Source organism: Berghia stephanieae, chromosome 13 (genome assembly GCF_034508935.2).
Source record: "Berghia stephanieae isolate SIO BIC M18660-M18661 chromosome 13, UCSD_Bste_1.3, whole genome shotgun sequence".
In the NCBI taxonomy this organism is placed as follows: domain Eukaryota; kingdom Metazoa; phylum Mollusca; class Gastropoda; order Nudibranchia; family Aeolidiidae; genus Berghia; species Berghia stephanieae.
In genome coordinates, this window is record NC_088372.1 from 36408512 (window position 1) to 36428306 (window position 19795).

The 19795-nt window shown below is 34.2% G+C and overlaps 1 protein-coding gene and 1 long non-coding RNA gene across 8 annotated transcripts in view; both read left to right on the plus strand.

The window, feature by feature from the left end:
- The window catches only part of LOC144958503 (uncharacterized), a 55457-nt gene extending 50659 nt beyond the window's left edge, over positions 1–4798 (plus strand). For all 7 annotated transcript variants that reach the window (XM_078890516.1, XM_078890517.1, XM_078890520.1 and 4 more), the window contains 2 exons: positions 541–838; positions 2560–4798. In XM_078890516.1, coding sequence (XP_078746642.1) covers positions 541–838; positions 2560–3045 — 784 coding nt within the window. In that variant the 3' untranslated portion in view covers positions 3046–4798. The remainder of the gene's footprint in view (positions 1–540; positions 839–2559) is intronic.
- A 9383-nt stretch (positions 4799–14181) lies between these two features.
- On the plus strand, positions 14182–18836 carry LOC144958504 (uncharacterized). The gene is made up of 2 exons (XR_013642444.1): positions 14182–16726; positions 17266–18836. It is a non-coding gene; the product is annotated as an uncharacterized LOC144958504 (long non-coding RNA).
- The last annotated feature ends 959 nt before the right edge of the window (positions 18837–19795 follow it).

Below are 19795 nucleotides of genomic sequence, written 5' to 3' on the forward strand. Positions count from 1 at the left end.
GTCATGCTTTTTAAAAATCAGCCTTTTTATCCTGGATTTCATTTTATTGATTTTTACACTGGTAAAATGACTGACGAAGAGTAATTTTTAAAATGTTGTCTGTGGCGTATTTCTATTGAATTTCATCAAAGACTATTTAGATTTGATTCTTGATTCATTTCAAGTATTAACGTTACCATTTATTTATTTATTTGTTTATTTATTTATTATTACTAAAAACACGAAACAAATGTGTTTGCGGAAAAGTTCAGTAGATTTTTGCCTCCTGATATAAGGTTTAAACTTGGCTTACAAATAGATCACTATTATTTCCTCTTTCTTTTTTTGGTCACATTTATCGCTCTTAAATTTCCTTTTATGCTCATATTACCAGATCTGAGATACTTTGAGTATAACAATTCTCCCCCCCCACTCCGCTGTTTTTCTTTCTGTGTTTTATTTTTTTTTTTCATCTTTTATGACCGGAAAGTTTTACAAGACTTGTAAAACTTCTTAAATGATTTTAAATACAATAGTTTTCACCCCTTTTCTCCCTATCAGGTATGCCGGTAAGACTAACAACAGTTCCGTTTCAACGTCCTCTAACCCCGCAACCTACGTCAACAAAATGAACGACTCTAGACAAGCTGGAGTTGGCAACAGCCAAATGGTGCAGCATCAGCAACAGCAGCAGCACCAGCAACCCAGATCTCACCAACCGGCGCCATCTGCTGCAGGAGCACAACAACAGTTACATCACCAACAACAGCAGCAGCAGCAACAACAACAACAACAACAACAACAACAACAACAACAGCTGCAACAGCAATTGGATCAGCAACAACATGATAGCAATAAGGTAGGCGTTGACTCCTTAAAAATCTTGCATCCAAATGTCATGGTCTCAAGTGAGTAAAGAGCTACTCGACTATGCATAAAGATATATGTAGAATGAGGCCCCAGAATTTACTAGTTACTATAAATGAAAAACAATTAACGATTTGTTTACAATGAAATAAAAATAATGATGAAATTTAATTAAAAGAGATAAACAGTGATCGTGGCAGTTATAAATAGAGATATGAATATTTTACGTAACTTATGATATATGTCAGGTTCATAAGTTTACGTTTCCAGGCAGTTGATGGGCTTGGATGATCTATTCCTCTGATAACAGGATCGGACTCGTAAAATTCCACTTCCAGGCAATTGGTAAGAGGTTATTGTGTAGTCCTTTGACAGCGGGCTTGGTTTGATCCTTGAAGATTATACAATCAAAGTTAAAAGCTCCGGCGTCTTAATGGTGTAGATATAATATCTACAAAGTCCCAAAAGATAAAAATCTTCCAGTATATATATAGGAATAGAGCGACTGGCCGTCCGGCATAGATTGTGGAGAGAAAGTGAGTGTAGAATATTAGACCTATCAGCTTTTATAATAAATGGCTACGTGACAGAATGTAGAACGAAAAGTATTCACTAATTAGAAATTAATTCGAGGAAGGCTATAAAAGGAAAGACGATCTAATATTAGAAGGTAAAGTTTATCTAAGCCTACCGAAATATAACTGGAGTGAGATGAATTCAGTTCTTAATAAAATAAAATTTAATAAGATAATTGTGAACAACCTTTACTGTGACACCAAATACATTATAATAATTCATGCTTGACAGGACATCTTTTGTCAATTAAATTTACTGTACTGTGCGTGCATGGATACAATGCTTCTGTAAAATGGGGTTAAGCTCTTTATATTATATTATTATTATTATTATTATTATTATTATTATTATTATTATTTATTATTAATTATTATTATTAATTATTATTATTATTATTATTATCATTATTATTTTTTATTAAGTAATTAATTTTAATTTATTAATTTTCTGTTTTGGTTACATTTTAGTGACTGAAAAGCCTTAGATACAACATGGCCATATGTAATGACATATCTAAGCGTCAGATAGTAAAAATTCATGTCAGTAATTACAGTAAATTAAGTAGTTTTCAGTTCTTTGAAGAGACAGATTTTACCTAGTTCATAACCATGGTTCTATATCCTATTTTTTTGGGGGGTGGGGGTTAAGATGGATAATTATATTTTTTGCCTTTGAAGAAGCTTTTCAATCCCCAGTTGGTTCAATTGAACTACCTTGGTGATTCCTTCTTAGTGTGCTGGATTACCCTTGTGCTCTTGGAATCTACACCTGTTCCCTATTTGAACTAATTCCCCTTTGTCTTACTTTTTCTAGATTGTAATTCTAGAAATTTTTACTATCCCATTTTCCTCCTTTTTACTGGCGCTGATATGATCTTAATGTGTTGCAAGGGCTGTAAAACCCTTAAAAACAAAAGCGATTAACCTTGTCCTCTCTGGAAATGCCTAGGCAATAATGGCACCTCACAAATGGATCAAGATCACATTAAAAAATTTTATTTTGTAAATAGTAGAAAAGATTGTCTGCAAATTATTGAGTCGCCTATTTATCCGGGGAAAATGCAGCAAGCTCATTTTTGTGCCAAACTTGAATTTTTGAATACTTATACACCTGTCTATTTTTTTATTTTTTTTGCAGGAAAGGCTTTCGTACGCCCAGATTCTGGCTAACAAACGTGAGAATGCGGCTGCTAATGAAATGAACGCGGCTGCTGCAGCTGCAGCTGCCAACAATGGCCAATCTACAACCCAGTCGGCCCCCACCAGTAATGTCCTCGTGAATGGCCCAAATGGCAATGGCAGTCCTGCAGGTAATGCTGCTAGTCCTCAGGGACAGCATAGCAACTACGCCGCCAATCACGGACGAACTGGGGGTCACAACATGGGCACAGCTTTTCGGGAGCAACAGGGAAACTACATGCAAGGCCACGGATCTCGTCCGCAGTCACAACGTCCCCCGAAAGAGGCCCCGCGTATGGACGGTGGTGTAGGCGGTCCACATTCCCGACTGCCCAATGGCCGCAGAAATTCAAAGGAAAATAGGGCTCAAGGAGGCAGCGGGGGTGTTAGTGGTAGTGGAGGCAAGCACGATAGGAGGAAACCAGAGGGCCGGCCACCAAAATAGTATTCGAGGAAAACGGAGTGATTTCTTCTTGGTGGATTTACGATTTCCGGATATGCTTGTGCCCAAGCGTGGATATTCGACCTTTTGAATTGGACATGGATTGTGACACTGGACAAGATTTGGATGGATTTATTGGACATAACTTTGAAGACTGAAATGTTTGGTTTTTGCTGCCAAATGCTTTTTTATTATTTGATAACCAAATGATGACATTAGAAAGAAAGCATAAGTGCAGTTTTTGAGAGTGAAGAGCATAGGTGGGATTTGTTTTTGTTTTTTTTTTGGGTTTTTTAAAATAATCTGCTAAAATGAGACCCCCCCAAAAAAAAAGTTTTAAAAAATAATATGTATACATAAAGCTGATATGTATGTAGATAGATCCATGTAGAAAGAAACTGCCTTTCGGTTTTTTGTTTTTTTTTTGGTTGAAATTTCTAGTTCACAACTCATGCTTTATTTTTATTTTTATTTGTGAAAACATTATTTATTTCCCACTATGTGAGATGAAAGATGCAAAAAGACAACATGAATGTCTTTTTGTTTTGTTTTTTTTTTGGTATGATCTAATGGTGAATGGGTTAATGATTAATCCAAATGATACAAGTTGTGATGGAATTTATTCAAGAAAGGAACAGAACATCCTTGTGAGGGAATTGTCATTTGTTGGACAAAAGGTACTGCACTCTGTGGCCAGAGTGTGTCCACAAGCTCTGACCCCTCCCCTCCCCCCCAGCAGTTCTGATAACTATTCAGTGGAGCTGGTTTCGCACCACCTCTGCTTCCCTTCCCCAAAACTTTCCCCCACCCGTCTTCTCGGAAGACGGATGTCATTCACACATTTTATGCTACAAAGATGGTGCCCCATCTGCACTAGCATTTATGATAATTATGTATTTTGTTTTGTTTGTTATTTGTTTAATTCCTTGATGAAATGTAAAATTTGCAAAAAATGACAAAAAAAAAAAGTTAAATGGTTGTTGTTCTATTATTGAATTTTGTACATATGCAGTGGATTGTTTTGATTGCAGACAGTTTAGTTTTAAGAGTCGTTAGTTTCTGTTTCGCTTTTCTCACATTCTCTCTCTCCTTTGTTTTAAATTTCAATAGAGACATTTTTAAAAGAATTTTTTTTCTTCAAGAAATGAATTCTGGTTTACTGTTACCACCATAGAGGTTAATTCAGCCTGCATGTAAATTGATTTTTTTTTTTCATTTTGATTTGGTCGCACCGTTCCATCTTTGCCAAAGGAAATATCTTGATTAATGTTAATATGGATAAATGTAATTCATGATAATGTAACGTGTTGTTTTATGCTGACTGTAAATTCGTTATTGGTGTTGGTGAAACCCCTTACATTTTTTAAAATCTTCATTGTTTTAGAATTGGATTGTTCCTATTGATAATAATGTTTCCTGCCATAAGTATGGTTTGCTTTTGTGTTTTGATTACTTTATAAAATAATCTTGCCGCTGCCCCGATGTATGGTTGTATGGTTGACTGGAGGATTGGTGCGTGGAATTTGATCATTCTTGAATCAAGAAAAGAGAGGAGAAAAAAAGTTTATAAAAGATATTGAGAAATTGTGTACATATTCCTATAACAATGCAGATTAATTTTATTGTTTGTGTCTTTTTATTTAGAAAAAATGGGGTGTAAGTATTTTGTTTTGTTTTTATTTTGCAGTTTGTTTTTTTTAATGTTTTGTTTTGTTTTTGACAAATATTTTTGAATTATTATCGACAAAAAAGAAAATGAACGTTTATGTGATTTTTGTCATGATCATGCAGATGTATTATGAAATTGATTTGAAGAAAATGATGATCATAGTGAATGATAATTGTGGTATGCGACGTGAATGAGCATGGAATAAGAGAGGTGTGTGGTGTATTTCATTGTTGTAAATGTTGTGGTTTGAATAATTATGTCTCATGATCCATCTCATCTGGTCATTAAAAAAAATATATAATGTTTATAATTTTGTAAAATAGAATTTTTGCGTGATATAATATTTTTTTTATAAAAAAAGACATGAAAAAAGTGAGAATGAGTGGATGCAATTTTTTTTAGTGGAGATTATCCAATTTTCTTTCTGGGTGGGGATCCTGACCTCCCATAGCGGGCAGGGAGGTACACACTGTCTTTTATCCCCTTATATCTGTTTTCCAACATGCTTTCTGTCTTTGTCTTGGAATGAGATCACTTAGTTTTTTTCCTGGCCTTGGTCGGAGTCCTGGCTGGGAGGGAAACAGTCAAATGCATAGTTATTGTTTTGGGAGATGATATTTTTTTTCCATGTAAATCATCTCTCTGTTATGTATTAGTATATTTGTTATTTTTTAATGTATAATGTAAGCATTTGAGTGTATTCCTCTTTGTTGGATTTTGTTCTTGTGTCCGGATGAGACTTATAGGTGATCTCAAACTAAGTACATTGGTGATATGCTCTTGGAATCTACATCTAATCCCTATTTGTTCCTTGTTCCCCTAGCGGGTGGTTGGATGGGAGCATCACCCTTGAATCATATACCTATGATGTTCGCATGGGTGTACGATCCGATAGTGATGTCGTTTCTTCTTCTCTTTACTAGCCTATCCTGCTTCTTTGGTTTGTGATTGTATTTTTGACAGGGATATTTTTTTTTTCTGAAAATCTTCTGCCTGTTTGTTCTTGGTTATTTATAATTTAGCTTATGATATCTTTAGGTTATGATTTTGATTTACATTTGTACTATTTTTGTTAGATTGCTTGTTTTTTTGTTTCAGCGGTCTCTCATATAACCTCAATTGTGTTGGAAGAGACCTAAAGCAACAAACAAACAAACCTTGTTCCCCTATGTCTTACTTTCTCTTGTATGCTTCAATTGTAATTCTAGAACTTTTTACTATCCCATTTTCTTCCTTTTTACTGGCGCTGATATAACCTAAATGTGTTGCAAGCGCCGTAAAACCCTTAACAACAACTTAACAACATTATCCAATTTTCTGAGAATGGTTTGAAAATGAAAGATTTCTGGAATATAATTGCGAGTATAAGAGTATCCTGGTACAGAAATTAATGACATTTTACATGACTTACAGTTTTGGGGGAATAAAATAAAATCCCCTTCATACATCTCATTGAGTAATCTATCATTGTGGTCTATGTTAAGAAATGTAGGGGGGGGGGGGGGGGGGGGGGAACCCCAGCCTGCAGTGCAGCACTGTAAAGTAGGGTAGTGTTCTGAAAGGGGGGGGGGGGGGTAATGAAATACCAAAAAAGTATTTCAAACCATTCTGCCATCCGAGGGCCTCTGTTGCAATCTGTTTGGAACAGTTTTTGTTGCACGATACTAGATATTGTGTTAGCAAGTAAGTGGCAATTAGCACATCCAGCTCCCAATATACTCTGGTCTCACCCTCTGGGTCATTTTCACCAGACAGTAAATGAATAGGCGGGTTCTGTGAAGAAGATACACATGATACCGTCACTGTGATGACCTGGTCTCATTGATACAGAGCATTGGCTCCCCATCAACAGGGCAATCCTTGTCTGCTGCACACATGACACTCGCTTTATTAAATCATGAAATAAATTATATAAAGGATAACTGATGTATTAAAATTTGCCAATTTTATGCCTCAATATTATCAAAAATGTCTGCTTACAAAATCTCAAACCCCAGGCAGTTTGTTGTGTTTATTCCCTCTGAGTTCAAGATGGCCGACTGTCTTGATGATGATGATGATAAACAATGATGATAATGTAAAAATTAAAAGGATAATTAATAATTGTTGGATAACCTTAACTAATATTCAGTATTACCTCAACAATTAAATCAACCAATGTTGCTTTCATTTCATTGTGAGAAAAAGTTGTTGTTTTTTTTTAAAGTCATGGGTTATTCACTTCGTTGATTTGGGTAGTGACCATGAACAAATGTTTTTAAAAATTGGTTGTCGAGCTATGTTTGCACTCTCTCGTTCATTTGTTTTGTTTTGCTTGGTTTGTTTTTTTTAAAAGGAGTTTTTGATTTTCATTTTAAATGTTCGTTCTGTTATTTTGAGCTCTGATTGATGTAGAAACAAGATTATGTTGTACATTTACTAGTTCTAATCCGACATTTATATTTTGCTATTATAAATATTAATATTATTAATATTGGAATACATTGTATAATATTTACATATATATTGATATATATATATTTCTAAATCAAGGCTTCTTAGAGAACAAGGCAGTTTATTTATGTTTTATCTTGTAAGGTGCTCCAGTAATTTTAATAAATTTATTGAAGATTTGAGGGAAGAGGGAGAGATCTAGAGAGAGGGAATTCAAAATTGTAATATTAAACAATAACAAGTTATTGCAGACACATTTAAGGTTTCCGTGTTTGTACCATGAATGTTAAAATTTACCATTTTGAACGAATTCAGGAAATCATATCTGAAACTCTCCTTGTATTAATCATTTCTTTACACTCTTTGTATTCTTGGAAAGAGTTTTAAAACCTGAAATTTCAGCCGCTACCTGTAAAAGTTAATCAAATGGTCTGGTTTAATTTCTAGTGTTTTCCACATTAATTTGGAATCTCTGTACAAACCTAAATGTTCCATTGATCAAAATGACTTAACTGTATATGTGGCACCTTTTTTGTTTTTGAGATTTGAGATGGACAATCTATAATAGTTTATGATGATAACTTGCTGAGCAAGGCCCTGTAAAAATGTAAAACAATTCAGCTGAATATGCCGGGCTGCTAAATTAAATGAAAGATGCATACAGAGCTAAACAATTAATCTTTTTAATATTGGAGGATGATTTTGGCCATATGACACATGGACTAGACTGGTTGTGAGGGCATTATAAAACACTCTGAGCTGAAGAATGTTTGTGCTCCAAACATCCCCTGTTGTAATAAATCAGTACCGTTAAACTGATTGAGAGAAAGAGAGAAGTCGTAGCAGCAGCTATGGAAGGAATACAAATTGTTAAGCCTGTGTTCACTAAGCAAGGATGCAGTTGTCAATATGAGTGACTTAAGAATTAATTACCATGATATGGAGCGTTTCAGTATTGACAGGGTTGCCAATTTTCACAAAATTAGGATTTCTGTTAAATTCTTTTTGATATCAGAAATGAGAGTGTGGCGGAATACCAGCCTGTGTAGCATGTTGTATAAATTGTGCACACTTTGTTAAAGCATTATTTGAAAATCTCTTGTAACTGCTGAAATATCAATCACAAATCATCCGCCTCAAACTGAGACTGGGTGGGGTTCCTGGCCTCCCATAGCGGGCAGGGGGGTACATACTGTGTCTTCTATCCCCTTATATCTGTTTTCCAACATGCTTTCTGTCTTTGTCTTGGAATGAGATTACTTGGTTTGTCCTGGCCCTGGCCCGAGTCCTGGCTGGGAGGGAAACAGTCAAATGCATAGTTATTGTTTTGAGAGATGATATTTTTTTCCTTGTAAATCATCTCTCTGTAATGTATTATTGTTATTTTAATGTATAATGTAGGCATTTGAGTGTGTTCCTCTTTGTTGGATTTTGTGCTTGTGTCCGGATGAGACTTAAGGTGATTCAAACTAAGTACATTGGTGGTATGCTCTTGGAATCTACATCTGATCCCTATTTGTTCCCAGTCCCCTATGTCTTACTTTTTCTTGGGTGCTTTAATTGTAATTCCAGAACTTTTTACTATCCCATTTTCTTCCTTTTTACTGGCGCTGATATAACCTAAATGTGTTGCAAGCGCCGTAAAACCCTTAAAAACAAAAAAAAAAAACATCAAACTGAGAATTATCACTCTATGGCTTATTAATCTGAATTTTCAGGTTTTTAATCTTTTTAGTTTTTTTTTTCATAGATGGCTACACAACACTTCAAATGAAAAAAAATAAATGAATGATTAACCTGCTGGGGAAAATTGTAAATGAGTGGATTTGATAGTTGAAGAAATTAGAGATTTTGTCATTGTTAAAACTATTTCTATAGTGGGGGTCATAAACATACAGGTGCAAAGTATGAGGACATCTCAAGAGGCTTGCAACTGGGTTAGGTTCCTTACCTCCATAGTGGGTAGGGAGGCACTTACTGTGTCTTCTATCCCCCTATATCCGTTTTCCAACATGCTCTCTGTCTTTGTCTTGGGATGAGATTACTTGGTTTTGTCCTGGCCCTGACCGGATACCCTGGCTGGGAGGGAAGCAGTCAAAAGTATAGTTGATGATATTTTTTGTCTCTGTATTGTTTTGTTTGCATATTATATATGGTGTGTATTCCTCTTAGTCGGGACCTGTGCTTATGTCTGGATGAGACTTTCAGGTGATCTCAAACTAAGTACTTTGATAGTATGCTCTTGGAATCTACATATGTTTCCTTTTTGAACCAATTCTCCTTTGTCTTACCTTTTCTTGGGTGCTTGAATTGTAATTCTAGAACTTTTTACAATCCCATTTTCTTCCTTTCTACTGGTGCTGATATGACCTCAATGTGTTGCAAGTGCTGTAAAACCCTTAAAAGCAAACAAAGGCATACAAATGTTTCACCCTCTTTAAACCTGACCGATCAGAAAACTGACCCTTATATCAAGTCCACTTTGATTGCTTGACAAAAAGGAAATGGGAGGGTGGAGCATCAATGTCAGACTGCACTGTCTTAATACAGGGTTCAACGTGCGCGTACTCACTCTTGCCGAGCTGTGTGACCTTGAATAAGTCACCCTAGTCGAGATCACAAGTCCCAGAATGGTTCTTATCACTGAATATAAACATTTCTCTCTGGGGGAAGATAATATTACCCGGAAAAGCAAAGAAAAAAAAAATTAAGACTAAAAAGGCAAGCAAGTGGCCTTAGTTCGACTGCAGACAGACAGAATGTCTTTTGTGATGTCCTCGTATAATATCCCAAATTGCCCGTTAGAGGGATTGGCTAGGTTTTATTGCAGATTATTCCTTATTGTTTTTTGTTTTTTTAATTTTCATTTTCTTTTTTTTTTTTCTTTCCTCTCTTTCCTTTTTTTACAAAAATGTGTGTTAGCCCCACTTTATCACATTCCTTTACCTGATAAAACTATTAATAACTTTGTATTTTTGATTCATGATGTTGTGTGAATATTTCATTTCAGTCAGATTTAGATCCATTTTTAAAATACAATCATTTCATCAAATTAATTATTAAAAAAACAACAAAGTTTTGCTTTTGTAATTATAAACAGTTTTGTTTATGTTTGAAATATTGTTTTCATTGCTGAAACAATCGGTGTGCATGAGAGCGAGTTTGAATTCTAAATGATGAATGATGTATTTGGACTTGCAAGATTAAAGTTTGGCGAATGTTTGAGATTTTGCCTTCTTTATTTTTTTTTTCGGGCATAATGTGACGATTTAAAAAAAAAAATTTTGGTCTTCACTTTTGTCATCTGTAAATACTACACATATGGGGATACATAATAATCACATCTTTGTATAATTTGATCACCTCTATCATTAACTGACACACCCCCCCCCCCCCCCCCCACCCACCCCTCCCAATCACATTTATTTATTTGAACTCCCCCGCCCCTCCCCTCCCCATTTTCACAGACACTTAGATTTTGCATACAGATTCTTGTATGCTTCCATTTTCTTCCAGTAGTCGCACGAACGAACGAACGAATGAATGACTGACTGACCGACGTGTTTCCTGTTTGATAATGAATGTTGTTCTACTGAACTGTGTTACATGCTGATATTGATAAAACGATTGTGATTGTGTAAAAGGATTGGTTAGTGTTTGGATTGTGATTGTGTAAAAGGTTTGGTTAGTGTTTGATGAGAGGATGTATGCCGTTGTTGATGTTGTCGTTTATTACCCACGTAAAATGATATCATTGTCTATCCTGTTACTAATAATGAATTGATTGAAACCTGTGCTCTTAAAAACAAAAAAACACTCATTCAGGATTGTATTCATCACTTAGTTTTATGTGTTTTTTTGTTCTGTACCATCATTTGTACATTAGTAGTCTTGTTAACCGGTTTGCTATATTGTCATGGGAATTTTGAATGATTTTTTTGTTTTGATTACAAGTTTTAAGGTTTTATTATAATATATTGCTTGACAATTTATGACTTTTTAATTGGATGACAGAATTATGCTTAAAAAAAAACAACAAAAAAACAAAACAAACTAAATACAAACAAAACAAAACTAATGATTATTGTTTGAAGTGATATTTTAGTATTGATTGAATTGTAACTATACTGGGTCAGCGGGGGCTCTCGACCACTTTTGGACTTGGTGGGCAAGGGGTCACTCTTGCTATCTTAACCATCCTCTCTCTTATCCATTTCTTTTATTTTCTCCCCTTTCATGTTGCTGTCTACCTTTGTCCTGGAATGAAATTGCTGGTTTTGTCCTAGGCATAACTGGGTTTTAAAGTCGAGAGGGAAACAGATGATAAATTTTGATTTCCATGTAAATCTTTGTTTTGTCAGAATTTGAGTGTATAATTCATTTTGGTGACCTTCTGGTTTTGTGCCTGGATGGAACTTTGAGAAGAATGTCAGTGATAGATTTGCGCTTGGAATCTTTTTCTGTTTCTTGTTTTAAAAAATCAACTTTATCTCACTTTTTCTTTGCTTGTTGTCACAGGCAAAGCCCTAGATATAACTTTTCTTTTATTCCATCAACTATCCCACTAGTGCTGAAATAACTATTGTTTTTTTTTTGTTTTTTAAGAGTACTTCAGTTACTGTTCAATCCCTTTTTTAAAAAAAAACAGTTGAATTAATACTGCATACTGAATTATTTTGATAACTGTCATGATTATTATATATTATGAAGAGATCACTGCCATGATATGTTGTTGTGTCGTGCATCGTACCCAGTGTTTCATTTTGTAATTTGTGTGTTATTTTTATTTATTTTCTGTGTCACACAGTTTATTACAGATTTTTGGGGAAGCTGGGATAATTCTTCTTCTTCTTGATGGTCAATTCGAGGTTTAACATGAGTATAGCATTATTTTTTTGTATTTTTTAAATGTTTCTTTTCTAAACCTAAATTACTATGTGAAATTAGTTTAATACCGATTTGCAAAAAGACAACAACAAAAAAATCTATTTAAATTTTTTACTCCTTTTGTTTGGATTAAAAAAATTTTCTCTCTCTCGGAATCATGAGAAATACATGAAAACCTGCTTCAGCCCAATAGCTTCTGTTCTAATTTGAAATGCTTTAGAATTGTTTTTATGTTAAACAGATTGTTAATGCGTTCCATTTGAAAGTAAAATAACAATATATTAACGAATTTTAGACTAAAATGTCCATTTGAAAAATCGAAGGTTGATTTGATAACCTGAATTTAATCTCTGAAAAGTGGTGAAAATATTTTAATGTTGTCGAATTACCCTGGAGGGTAGAATTATCCCAGTATTCCCTACAGATGTAAGGTAACATATTTCGAAGGGTTGGATAAAAAAAAGGAATCGTTTTTTTTAAAATTGGCTTTTATTTTTTAAACATTTTTCTGGCTGTATTTTATGAATCTCATCATCTGTGTGTTGAAAGCGATAAATGTCGTTTAAAACAGCCTTTGTGTTCAAAGATTTCATTTCAAGGATTGTTTTCTTTTCTTTTTTTCTTTAATGGCACTCAAATAACTTGAAACGCTGTTAAACAAACCATAAGATATAATCAGCATCCTATTACTTTGTCATCAAATAACATTCCTTTTTCTTATTAAATGTTTTTGTTTGTTTTTTTTTTGTGGGTGGGGGTTCTGACCACTTAATATGGGTTTTGGTTTCCAAAGCGTTTTGCCTATCACTCGATTATTTCAGTTTTTCTTCCTTTTATTATTCAACCTTTCATTTATGGTTTTTTAAAAAGTAGTTAAATTTGCTAGAGCTGGTAAATGGGAAATAGGCTATCTGGCTTCTTTGAGGACGAGAGACGCATGCGCACAACCAACATGACGTTCTCTCTCTAATTTTTCCACCGGTGACGTCACAGACTATGGGTGACGTCCAGTCAAGGGACGCTACTCTTCCGCTAATCTCATTCCCTATAATGAGACAGGTGCTGCCATGTAAAATTGGAAAATTAGGGGTAAAATAATCACAAAAAATTAAAGTGGTTTTGTAGTTTAAAAAGTGTAAAATTTATTACTTACCTTTCACATGTGTCAAACTCCACTAGGAGTTTTACGCAGTACTTCACAGATACAGATGCATTAAATGATTAATTTATAAAACAAATTTTCCATCGTGGTAGGGAGGTCTGTCTTGTTTTCAGTTTGTGAATTTACACTCTTTAATTTTAAAAAAAAAACCTTATCATCATGCGATCTATTGGATTTCTAAAAGGGTTATGAAAGAGGGTGGGGGATTAGTTTTGCTGTGAAATAATTTAGATTTGTACATTGCTGCCATTCCCATTTTTTCATGAAATATTTGGTAGATCTGTTTGAGTTTGTATCCAAGAATTGTTCAATCTGATTACAAACAACCTATCATGGGTGTCATATATCTCTGTATTTGTTGTTCAATGTCTTTCTCGTTATTGATTCTATTGTCACTGTCCTACATTATCATTAGATTATTATTATTATTATTATTATTGTTACCGTTATTGTTGTTGTAATTATTGCTTCTACTACTACTACTCTATTATTACGCGACCATTACTATCATCTTGTGATATCATCATGAACTATCTGACAAATACTATGAACATGTTTATAATGATTTTGTATATCCCTATGTCATGTCCTGGGTGGGGATCCTGACCTCCCATAGGCAGAGTACTACTGTCTCATCCTTTATCTGTTCACATGCTTCGCTTCTCGAAGAATTACTGTTTTGTTCACTGACGACCCTATGGGGGACATCAATGCTATTATTGTTGGGAGAGATTTTTTTTCCTTAATACTCTGTATGTATTATTCTGTTATTTATTTTATGTATGTGTGTCCTTTGTTGATTGTTGTCGTGACTGTATGATTTCAACTAGTATGTGATGCTCTGGACAATCTGATCCTTTGTCTCATCCTTTACTTTCTGTCTTAATGAATCTAGAACTTTTATACCATTTTTTCTTTATGGCGTGAATACCTATGTGTTGCACCGTAAACTAAAACAAACATATGTCATGTCGGATAGCTTTTGGATGGAGTTGCTGCTATTGGTGATAATGATAATCAACATAACATACCTTTTGCATTGGACCAGATGCAATTTTGCATTTCCTTTTTAAGAATCAAACAAAACCGTTCTTGTCCCACATAGGGATGTGTTTACATTAAAAAATGCATATTCTTACGCATATTCTTTCATTGTTTGCAATTACTTGTAGGATCTTCTGAAACAGAAAAAGAAAACAGATTTTTGAATAAGTTCTCAGTTGCACATCAGCACAGGGGCTATACAGACAGCTTTGGTTATCTTCTCCACTCCTACTCTCTCCTTTGACTCGAAATATCCATCTTGTTGTCTTGTATCACTGGAACCATCTTCCTTTTTACTCGGCAAAAGTTTTAAGAGGTAGATTCTCTCAATCTTCATTTGTCTTTTTCTGCTATTCTTCTGACACACAATTTTTCCTCCATCATCTTCCTTTTTACTGGCGTTGAAATGACCTGACCACAAGTGCTGTAAAATCCCTAAAAACAAACAACTTCTGGCGCCTTTTTGAACTTAATGTGTCTTCAGTTTTGTTATATAAAATTTTCAAATCAAGTGTAAAATTGCATCTGTTTCTCTGAAGGTTACACAGCGTATGGATGGGTTTGGTGAGAATGGGATGGATTTTGCTCTTCGATTTGGTTGCTGATTTTTTTTTTTTTTTTTTTCGTATTTTGTTGTGTATGATGATATCAATGATGATGGTGATGATGAGGTTGTAGATATTGCTTGGTATGTACATTGCTTATTGGATTTGGAATTTGAAGTAACAGTGTGATGGATGGATGAGCTTGGTTGGTTGTTGGTTACAGTTGTTTGAAAATGTATACGAGTGAATGTGTACGCGCCTTCACATGTGACTAGTCGTGAGTTTGAATGGAAGAATTGTTGGTTGCTTAAAAAAAAATTAATGATCTTGTTTCATACAAAAGCATTTAGTTTGTTCATTGATTTGATGTTGAATTCATTTTCTTGACATTATTTTAATATATTATTATTATTACCATTGAAATTTCATGAAAGAAAATGATTTCTTTTTTTTTTTTTTCTTTTTTTTTTTTCCTGTTTGTTTTAGATGTATGTATTATTTCGGTGTGGGGCTATTTATGAAATGTCACCTTCCAGTTGGCATTGTGCAGTAGAACTGTTTAGAGATTCAAACTTGTATATTTATATTAAATGCCATTGTTTTTTTCATGACTGGGATAGGGATATAAACAATGAGCAAAAAGCTAAAGCTAAAAGCTGTTTAAGCTAAAATAATCAAGTTACCTACTGCATTATACATTGGGAGAGAACAATAATTGTCATAAATTAGAATTTATTATTTTTTTAATTGGCAAAAAGTTTAAAGGTGTACACACATTGATTTGCTAACTATTTTAGTTTTTGATCGGAAGTTATTTCATCTTATCACATCTTTGCCTTCTGGGTTCGTTTTTTTTTCTTTCTTTCTTTTTTGGGGTGTTATTGTTTATTCATTTTATTTATTTTGTAAAAAAAAATTGTCAGAGGTTCTCAAAGTTGGCAATGTATTCCTAGCTATGTAAGGATTTCATCACACATCGGTAACTACTAAGATGTACATGAACAGTTTAATTTTTAACCTGTTAACTGTCGTACTCGGGGGAAAACGCGTATTATAAAATTTTTACCAGAAAATTACACTCATCTTGATAAAAACTCAAACCCGGGACCTCGCTAGGTCTTCCTTAAAAGTCCCAGGTTTGAGAGTTTTTGCAAAGATGATGGTCATTTCAATCGTTTCATATTTGAAGGACGAGTTTTCTGGCCAAATTTTTTAACACGTGTCTTTACAGAGTACGATAGTTAATTGGTTAAACATCTTTAGGGTTTGTCCACATCTTTTCAATTTTTTAATTAATATTTTTTTTTAAACACAATTTTTATGTCTTCCATTTGGTGTTGTTGGTCAAACGAAGATGGTGTTGGTGAGGTTTAGGTTTGTTTGTTTTTTTTACAGAAAATTTTCAATTGGAATTATAGGCAGGTAACACTACAGCATTTTGGAAATTGCTTGCTGGGTTGTAATAATTATAAATAGATGCGTAATAGCAATGGTGACAAGTCTTGTATATTTTAGGGTATGTTAGGAATTTGAACGTTATAAATCTGATCATAACTATGATATGACCTTTTGACAGAAAAATATTTGTTTCATTTCTTTATTAACAATACCACACTTTAGAGGCATTACTTTATTGATTTTTAGTTTATTTATTATTGCTTTTGTATTGTATTGTTTGTTTTTTTTGTTTTTTTTTGTTTTGTTTTTTTTTTAAACCTCCTTCCCTATTTTTTCTCCCTCAAAACAAATTACAAATGTCAATCAAAATGAATTGTTTTTTCCAAAAAGGGGCATGACCATTTTGTTTTTCACTCCAATAAAGTTAAGAATAGACGAAGTAGAATCTTTTAGTCAATTTCCCTATCAATCCACTTGGGATTATATTCTTTTTCCACCTGCTATTGTAAGCTTTTTATATTCCTGGTTCTAAGCCGTCCATTGTGGGTGGGGAACCTGACCTCTCATAGCGGGCAGGGAGGTACATACTGCGTCTTCTATCCCCTTATATCTGTTTTCCAACATGCTTTCTGTCTTTGTCTTGGAATGGGATTACTTGGTTTTGTCCTGGCTCTGGCCGGAGTCCTAGCTGGGAGGGAAACAGTCAAATGCATAGTTATTGTTTTGGGAGATGATATTTTTTTCCTTGTAAATCATCTCTCTGTTATGTATTATTATTTTTATTTTGAATGTATAATGTAAGCATTTGAGTGTATTCCTCTTTGTTGGATTTTGTGCTTGTGCCTGGATGAGACTTGTAGGTGATTTCAAACTAAGTACATTGGTGGTATGCTCTTGGAATCTACATCTGATCCCTATTTGTTCTCAGTTCCCCTTTGTCTTACTTTTTCTTGGGTGCTTTAATTGTAATTCTAGAACTTTTACTATCCCATTTTCTTCCTTTTTACTGGCGCTGATATAACCTGAATGTGTTGCAAGCGCCGTAAAACCCTTAAAAACAAACAAACATAAGCCGTCCATTGTAGAAATGACATATGTTTTTTTTTTTTTAGAATTTGAATTCTCAAACTTGCTTTTACTTAAGTTGAGGTCCCAAAAGCTCAGTTGGTAGAGCACTCACTTCACATTCAAAGGGACCGAGATCGATCCTGAGTGCAGTCGAGATATTTATCTGGCCACCCGTGTCCACCCAGCATTGATAAACTCTGTCTTTGAAGGACTACTTTTACTTGAGTAAAACTTTTTTGTTTTTCAACTTTAGAAAAATGATGCATTTTTTGCGTTTAGGTTTGTTTTTTTGTTTTGTATTTTGCCCTTTCTTCGCCGAAAAAAAAAAAAATAGTAAATCAACAAAAGAAATAGAAGTTGAAATCGATGCATAAAATATATAATAATCTAATCAGACCTCTCTTGTAATATCTAATGTGTTTCTAGATCTTTCTCTCCTATTCTTCCCTCCTCCCCTTCCCTCTCTTCCAGGGGCAGTAGATTGTTGGTTGTTTTGTTTTGTTAATGTTTTTTCTACCAAGATAGTGGCTGGGTTTGGAAGGATAAGGAAAATAATTAAATAAAAAAGATACCCCCCCCCCCCCCTCCCCCCTCTAACCTTCCATCTTTCTTTCTACAAATAGATATCATTAAAAGTATTGTTCTTTATTTTTAGTCCAAGTAATATTGCCTTTCATTTAATTTATTTCTGCTTATATTTTTTTTTAATGAGTAGGTAGTATTATTTATTAGAAAAACAAAAGATATTTTCCATATATTTCTGCATTCTTGTCGAATTGAAATTTCAAGTTGTACTTTTTGTTTTAAACACAGAGGCAGTCAGGCAATTCTTATCTGACCAGTGTCCATGCTAAGGATATTCAAAAATAGGTTTTCTTTCACTCTCCCTCTCCCCCTCCCATTCCAATAGGTATATAAATAAATATAATAATCATAATACTAGTGAAGAAATTTATCATACTGTCAATCTGAACCAGAATTTGAAATAGCTCTAAGTAATAAGTAAACTATTTGAGTTTGAGAGCGGTATCAATTATATTGTCAATCATTCAATCATGTGTCAACGCATGTGTCTTTGTCCCCATATTAGTCAAAAGAGCTCTTCTCAAGGGTTTTATCATTTTTATTTTTTCTTCTGTTTTTTTTTTTCTTCCAATTTTTTTTTCTTGTTTTAAATAATTATTTGAAAACGTTTTTGTTCTCATGAATTAACAGTGTCTTTTTATTCTTTCTTCTTTTTAAAATAAAAAATAACCTTGGATTTACATACATTGCCCCCTGAAAACATTATTTTATAACAACCATCTTCACCCCATCCCCCCTTCAAAATTGTTTTACCTTTAAAAATCAAACAAACAAACAAACAAAAAAAATTGATTAAGGGTTTGAATATTTTTTCCTCCTACTTCTTTCTCACTTTTCTTTTTCTTTTTTCTTTTTTGTTTTTGTTTTTGTTTTTTCTTTTTTTTTCTTTTTTTTTTTTTTGTGTTTGTTTCATGAAGAGGTTTTTCTTTAATTTTTTTTTTCCTTTGGTAACATTTTGGAAACCCTGTGTCTATTCAAGAAAATAAAAACGTTGCCAAAAGAACACGTGTTGGTTTATTTATGTGTATATATAGATCTTTTAAAAAAAAAAAATGCACTGCTTGGGTGGTGTTCCTGATCTCCTGGGTGGGGATCCTGACCTCCCATAGCGGGCAGGGAGGTACATACTGTGTCTTCTATCCCCTTATATCTTATCCAACAAGCTTTCTGTCTTTGTCTTGGAATGAGATTACTTGGTTTTTTTCCTGGCCCTCGTCGGAGTCCTGGCTGAGAGGGAAACAGTCAAATGCTTAGTTATTGTTTTGGGAGATGATATTTTTTTCCTTGTAAATCATCTCTCTGTTATGTATTATTGTATTTGTTATTTTTACTGTATAATGTAAGCATTTGAGTGTATTCCTCTTTGTTGGATTTTGTGCTTGTGTCGGGATGAGACTTATAGGTGATCTCAAACTAAGTACATTGGTGGTATGCTCTTGGAATCTACATCTGATCCCTATTTGTTCCCATTCCCCTTTGTCTTCCTTTCTTTTGGGTGCTTTAATTGTAATTCTAGAACTTTTTACTATCCCATTTTCTTCCTTTTTACTGGCGCTGATATAACCTAAATGTGTTGCAAGCGCCGTAAAACCCTTAAAAACAAAAAAACATAAGGTTCCTGATCTCCCATAGTTGGCAGGGAGGCACTTACTGTGTCTTCTATCCCCCTGTATCTGTTTTCCAACATGCTTTCTGTCTTTGTCTCTTGGAATGAGATTACTTTGTTTTGTCCTGACCCTGGGTGGGGTTCCTGACCTCCCGTAGTGGACAGGGAGGCACTTACAACTTACTGTCTTCTGTCCCCTTATATCTGTTTTCCAACATGCTTTCTGTCTTTGTCTTGGAATGAGATTCCTTGGTTTTGTCCTGGCCTTCTGTTGTGGGGTTCCCAACCTCCCATTGTTACCAAGAGATACTTACTGTGTCTTCTATACCCCTGTATCTGTTTTCCAATTACACTGA